This window comes from Alexandromys fortis, unplaced genomic scaffold (assembly GCF_014885135.2).
Source record: "Alexandromys fortis isolate MF-2015 unplaced genomic scaffold, M_Fortis_MF-2015_v1.1 scaffold_504, whole genome shotgun sequence".
In the NCBI taxonomy this organism is placed as follows: domain Eukaryota; kingdom Metazoa; phylum Chordata; class Mammalia; order Rodentia; family Cricetidae; genus Alexandromys; species Alexandromys fortis.
Window position 1 is genome coordinate 94,454 of NW_026068385.1, and position 7,528 is coordinate 101,981.

A 7,528-nucleotide genomic window follows, 5' to 3' on the forward strand; every position below is an offset into this window, starting at 1 on the left:
AGACTGAGGCACTGGTACCAGTCATATGAATAACTTGCATCCTAGAAGAGATTTTACACAATTCTGTAAATTTATCAGACACCCTATCACGACAGACAGATTGGAGACAATGATGGATTAATGATGGGCAGGACCACACCTTGACCAGGACAGCTGAATTATGTGCAGTTTTTGCTCTCCACTTACTCTACTTAAACCTCAATCTCATATCAGTCCATCAATGATAGGCTTGAGGGCTCCTCTTCTCAATGTGGTCACATCGTATCAGTCTCCTTCCTCTCTTTTTATGATGACATGTCTATTCCACTGGTATATTGGGAATGGATGGTCCTTCAAAACTCCACCTACACTACTCTTTGAAACAAACTAGAAGACAGAAATTGTCCTAAGCGACTATTTTAAGATCAGTCTGGAGAAAAACCAAGGAAACAGGCAAGCATAGGCTGGAGAGATGGCTCAGTGGTTAAGAGTACTGACTGCTCTTCCAGGGTATCTAAATTCAATTCCCAGCCCCCACATGGTTGCTCACAACCTCTGCATCAATCTCAGGGGGTCCAATGCTCGTTTCTGGCCTTTTTGGACACCAAGCACACAAGTAATATACAGGCATACGTGCAGGTAAAATACCCACACGCATAAGTAAGATAAATTTAAAAACAGGTGAGTTTTCAGGCTAGTTCTGAGGAAGCAATTGGAACTGTTACAGAGATCAGCACTACTGAAGGGAAAGCTGTGCTTCCCTGGGGCCATAGGGAAGGTGTTCTGAGGGCAAAACACAAGTCCTTGGAGCCTCCATCATGTGGTGAGCCTACTCCATTTAAAGAGAGAACGTCTAAGCAAAAGACCTTATTTTCTTTAAAAGGGAACTGCCCAAGAGTGTTTTCCCTAGAAGTACATAACTTATTTTTTATTTTGTGTGTTCACAATTAAGAAACTTCTGAGTTTTAAATATTTGAAACTGTTTGGGGATGGTCACCCCACAAATTACAAATCCTCCTCCCAAGGTTCAGGGAATACTGAAGAAAAGGGTGGCAGAAAGCTTATTAAGATCCAGAAGTCAGGGAAGACCGTCACAAAACTATGTCTTTACACATGGCAGGAAATGACACTCAATTTTCCACAGCCATAATTGCATACACAATACACAGGTCTTGTACACGAACTGTCTCATCACTATTCCAGCATAGTTGGTGGAGAAGCTCACTATGGTTGGTTGATAAGCTCCGGACAGTTGAGAACTGCCAGGGGAGAGAAAGTCAGTTTTCTTCAGAGATAGGATCCCTGGTAAGTTATCCATATACAGTGGACAGCCCTACAGCCATGGGAATATGGACACAAGTTCATCTCAGACCTACAGCCATGTCCATATGGACAGCAAGTTGGAATAAGTAGGTTATATAAGAACAAATGCAGCTGGGCAGGGAAGTGGGAAGACAGAACCAATAGTTGGTGGGAGTCAGTGAGTATAGAAACAAAATATGTTCATGTATGAAAGAAAACCAATAAAGACAATTCATACAAAGACTTTGTTGGAAATGTTTATGGGGACTTTTAAAGATGGACTAAAAGCATGTTTTTTCTTTCCTCTTCTTTTTTTATTGAGCTCTACATTTTTTTTCTGCTCCCCTCCCTGCCTCTTCACTTCCCCCTTCAATCCTCCATCAAGGTCCCCAAGCTCCCAATTTACTCAGGAGATCTTGTCTTTTTCTATTTCCCATGTAGATTAGATCTATGTAAGTCTTCTTAGTGTCCTCATTGTTGTCTAGGTTCACTGGGATTGTGGTTTGTAGGCTGGTTTTCTTTGCTTTATGTTTAAAAACCACCTATGAGTGAGTACATGAATGCATATTATACCACAACATGGTGGTGAGCCTATGAGGAGGAAGGGATAGAAGGTTGTGGCTGAAAAGTGGTGTGATTGGGTGTCATGTGGACAAGGGGCAGAGTTGTGACAGCTAGAGCTGTCAGCTGGCAATGGAGAAAGCTGAGGGCTTGCACAGCACTCATCTCTTTTTATTATTGTGGATGTTATGTGACGAGCTGCGGCAGAGTCCTGTGGTGATGGAGCATCCCCTTGAAGCTTGAGATAAAATAAACCCTCTCCCTTAAGTTGTTCTCCTAAGAGAGTTCTATCACAGCAATCAAAAAAGAAACTAAGGCAGGGAATGTGAAATAACTCTTTCTTGATAGCCAGAAGACTGGAATCATGAAGATCTATGTTCCATTTCCTGGCTTGTTTATCCCTTTCAAAACTTGCATTCTTTGCTACTTACAGTGACATAAATATATACATATATGTATGTAAACATAGATACTTTTATGTAAACACACTAAATATATAATATACTTGTTTACATAGCCGATGGCATGTTCGATTATAAGATAAATATCCATTTTGTGCATAAATAGTTAAAGATAATCAGCAGTAAAAGTTATCCAAATCATGTAAAATGATCTGAAAACCAATTTTAAAATACCAACATGTTATGTTACACTATCTGGAAAAACTGGACACTATTTGATTATTTGAAAGCATAATCAATAGTGACTAATCTCAATTATTTTCTTAACCAATGACTTATACACATATAAATAAGCTACGATTCACAACAGTTTGAGCAATGAAGAAATTTTTTTATTCTGTCTCAACCTTGACTGTTGTCAAATCTACTCAACAAGTTCATTTCGCTGATTTTCCTTGCAAATACGTCTCTTATTGCCATTCGAGGCTTGATCGTTGATGGTAAATAAAAATCAAAAGACCAGTTTCTTCTGATTTGCTTTGACAAATTCTTTGTTGGATGTGGAATTTTTCTTCAGAAATGTATTAAAATAAAATGCAGATGGATTTGAGTCCTCTGTGGTGGTGCTAGACTCCTAAGAATTTTCATTTTGTTGTCGGTCATCTTAACTACATTTACAGCACAGCCTTCAAGTTAATGAATCAATCAATGTTTGTAAGCTGCTTCTATGGTCTAATAATTGACAAGATCACATATGTTCTGCATTTTCTGATGAAAAAAACAGGAAATTGAAGAATATATATAAGGGGAAGCTTAAAACTATGACATCTAACTTCATTACAATTTGTTCCTCCTTATATTCAAAGGTAACGATTTTGTGACCAGTTGTTTTACTGAATGTTACTTTCCCGTTGGAATCAAAACACACCAAAGTTATTTTGAACACTACTTTTCGTACCTGTTCTAAACAACATCCATCATACCGCTGACGACTTTGCCTAAAAATGATGTGACGGTTGGTAAAGTTGACTCTTATAGGGAAACTAAACCTAAAATCTGACCACTTCCAGGAGTATTTACCATCTCTGCTAATCATTGTACCACATCTCATGCCGCAGTCTTCAAGTTCTTCACTGATGATTCGTGGCCCTATTTCCATGTGTTCTTGTTCTTGAAGCAAAGCCAGCCATTGCTGTTTATAAATGGGTGTCAACCATTCTAAAGGTATTAGACGATCTTGTTCAAGAGTAGCTGTGTCACCCACATCACAGATGATATGTTGGAAACTCAGTTTTTAAAAAACTAGTTGATATATTAGTCCTTCTTCACTTTCAAGAAAACTGATGTTATCAACGCGTTCCATGTGCTTGGAAAGCCACCTGTTGGCATTAATTAAGATCTTCTTCACTGGACCTTTCCAGGATGGATTAAAATAAAGAAATATCCACCCTTTCAGGGTGGTGTAGATGTCCATTTCCTTTTGCATAACTAGTAAATCAGGTGAAGAAATAAGAAGATACATGAGCTTTGTATCAATTTCCCTGTAAAGTTCAACAGTTGGATGAATCATAAAGTTGCAGAGAAGCCAGTCAAAGCAGCATGTCTTTACAGATTTCAGTCCATATGTTTCTGCTGCTGTGTAGTATGAGCACACGGTTTCCCTAGTGATGCTGCTGTTCATGATCTCTTTACATTGCCGGATGACATGCTCCACCTGAAGCAGGCATGCTGCTGCCAAAATGTGAGGCACTCGACGGGGTGTTATTGGCAAGTCCTCGTCCCTGTACAATGACCCAAACACAAAGTGCAAGGAGCCGACATCTATATCCTTGTTCTTAATCTGCAGGTCAACAACACCACTGTGGGATTCTTTCCAAGTATCTTTTAGCATCTTAGCAAAGAAGGCTGACTGGCATAAAAATGCTTTGTGTAGAGGCCATTCTACTTCAAGTGCGCGGATTCGAATGTCGGTAACCTTGCAGTCCAAAAATAAATTTTCGTATGCATACTTAGATGATAGCCTCGGTTTTTTCCTGTAGACGATGCCAAAAAGTTGCTCTAGGTTGACTCTCTGGTTCCAAGATTCGTGGATGTTAGGGGTTGGTGCCACACAGTCCCAAATGCCCCATTTGCGCTTGCGACTGCCAGAGATGTAACTGGGACCTGGACCTGCGTTGTCTTCTGGCTGAGCTGACTCTGCCAAGCCGGAATCACTGCTTCTCAAAGTGCTGCGGCTGTTTAGAAGCCCCATTGATGAAATCACCCAGCACCTCTCAAAGAGACTAGCAGAAGCTTCTCTGCCATGGCATTGCTGAAAAGTCTTTGTCAGCCAGTACTGCCTAGGGTAGCTGAATTTCTCTAGCTCAGGCTCAAACGTCACAGAGCAGACAGGCATTCATTCATTCGCCATAGTCTACTACTGCCTTTCTGGAGCAGTGGCCCCGCCCCCTGGTAACAGGCCCCTTTAAAACTATGAAGTGTGATTTAGCTTCTCCCCTTCTTCAGCTTCCCTACTTCTCCTTCCTCTCTCCTTCCCTCCTCCCCTCCCTTCCCTTCTACCTAATTTTCTTCTTTCTTTCCTTTATTCTTTTCCTTTCCCCATTCTCCTTCTCCTTTCCTCTGCTCCCTCCTTTTTTTTTCATGGTTTCTAAACGGGTCACACTATGGTATTAAAGATGACCTCACTCAAATAGTTAAAACCACCTGCCTCAGTCTTTTAAGTCGAATCTTCTTTTCCATAAAGATAACGATCAGATCAAAGCTATCATGATGAGTGATGAGTGTTAAAGATTGTACATATTCCAACTTCCACCCCTGGGGTGCAATAGATCACTTCCTGTCAGTAGTATTGATGTAATATTTACCAGCAGCTCTTAACAATTCAAATGGTAGCCACTCTTATTGCTTATTTTATTAGTCAGTTTTGATTATTCTAAAAGAAGAGTATTGCTTTCATGTATGTAATAGTATATATATATATATACATATGCCCAAAATTTCTGTGTATGCTTTGCCTTGTCTATATTGCTTTAAAAATATTTTGTTTACTTAAGGTTCCTTATACATTCAGGTATTTTATTAATGTGTATATGTATGCATGTTTTATGTTTTTGTTTTACAGATTTGCCTTTGCTTATTAAATGACTATGGAACTATTTTAAATAAACTATTTTAAATAAGCAGCTTGATATTGGCATAAAAATAAACAGGTTGACCTATGGAACTGAAGACCCAATTATTAATCCACACACCTATGAATACCTGATTTTTGATAAAGAAGCTAAAATTATACAATAGAAAAAAAGGAAAGCATATTCAACAAATGGTGCTGGCATAACTTGATGTCATCATGTAGAAGAATGCAAATAGATCCATATCTCTCCCAGTGCACAAAACTCAAATCCAAATAGATTAAAGACCTAAATATAAATCCAACTGAAACTCAGAAGAGAAAGGGGGAAGTAGCCTTCAATCTATGTGCACAGGAGACCACTTCCTAAATATAACCCCAGAAGCACAGACACTGAGAACAACAATAAATAAATGGGACCTCCTGAAACTGAGAAGCTTGTGTAAAGCAAAGAACACAGTCAATAAGACAAAAAGGCAGAATACTCAATGGGAAAATATCTTCACCAACCCCACATCAGACAGAGGACTGATCTCCAAAATATATAAAGAACTCAAGTAATTAGACATCAGAATTCCACATAATCCAATGAAAATATGGGGTACAAAACTAAACAGAATTCTCAACAGAAGAATCTCAACTTGCTGAAAGACACTTAAAGAAATGTTCAACATCCTTAGCCATCATCGAAATGCAAATCAAAACGACTCTGAGATTTTGTCTCACACCAGTCAGAATGGTTAAGATCAAAATCACCAATGATAGCTTGTGTTGGAGAGTATGTGAAGTAAGGGGAACAGTCCTCCATTGCAGGTGGGAATGCAAACTTGTACAAACACTATGCAAATTGGTATGCAATTTTTCAGGAAATTGGGAATCACGTTACTCATTGTAATATGAGGGTCTGCTTGTTTATTCTTGCCACTGGGCTAGTTTAGCCCCGAAATAATCACACAGAAACTGTATTTATTGAAACACTGCTTTACCCATTATTCTAATATATGTTAGCCACATGGCTCAGTACCTTTTTTAGCAAGGTGGGTCACATCTTGCTTCTTCGGTGTCTGGACAGGACTGGGGAGAAATGGGCTTCCTCCTTCCCAGAATTCTCCTGTTAGTATTGAACTACCTCTACTTCCTGTCTGGTTGTCCCGCCTATACTTCCAGACTGGCTACTGGCCAACCAGTGTTTATTTAAAACATAATTGACAGAATACAGAATTGTCCCACACCACCTCAGGACTCAGCAATATCTAAAGGATGTTTAACCATACTACAAGGATATTTGTTCAAGTACGATCATAGCAGCATTATTTGTAATAGCAGAATCTGGAAACAACCTATATGCCCCTCAACACAAAAATGGATAAAGGAAATGTGGTATATTTGTACAATGGAGTACTACTCAGCAGGAAAAAACAATGACATCTTGAAAATTGCATGCAAATGGACAGAACTAGGAAAAAAAACCATCCTGAGTGAGGTAACCCAGACCCAGAATATAAACATGGTATGTACTCACTCATAAGTAGATACTTTCTGTAAAGCAAAGAATAACAAGCCTATAGACCATGACCCTAGAGAAGCTAAGTAACAAGGTCAACCATAAGGAAAGCATATATACATTCACCTGGAAAGGGAAAATAGACAATATTGACTGACAAAATTTGGGGCATGGGGTTGGAGGGAGAAGGGAGAACAGGAGGGGAAAAGTAGGGGAGAAGGGGAGGGGTGAGGAGAACTTGAGGGAATGGAATAGTCGAGATGGAGGAAGGACAAAGATGAGAGCAAGGGAAGAGATATTCTGATTGAGGGAGCCATTATGGGGTTAAGCAAGAAACCTGACACGAGAGAAATTCCCAGGAATCCACAAGCATGACCCCAGCAAGCACCCTAAGCAATAGTGGAGAGGGTGCCCAAACTGGCCTTGTCCTGTAGTCAGATTAAAGAATATCTTAAATGTCAGTAAAGAACCTTCATTCAGCAACTGATGGATACAGAGGCAAAGATCCACAGTGGAGCACTGAGCTGGGGTCCTAAAGTCCAGTTGAAGAGTGGGAGGAGTGAGAATATGAGCAAAGAGGTGAAGACTATGATGGGGACACCCACTGAAACAGTGTACCTGAGCTAATGGAAGCTCACCAGCTCTTTCACA

General features: G+C 39.7%; 1 protein-coding gene across 1 annotated transcript; it reads right to left on the minus strand.

Annotated features, from left to right (window-relative positions):
- Positions 1-2,666: 2,666 nt before the first annotated feature.
- LOC126495535 (germ cell-less protein-like 2) lies at positions 2,667-5,013 on the minus strand. The gene is given in 1 exon segment (XM_050133131.1): positions 2,667-5,013. A coding segment is annotated over 1 exon segment (1,647 nt). The 5' UTR covers positions 4,639-5,013; the 3' UTR covers positions 2,667-2,991.
- Positions 5,014-7,528: the final 2,515 nt, after the last annotated feature.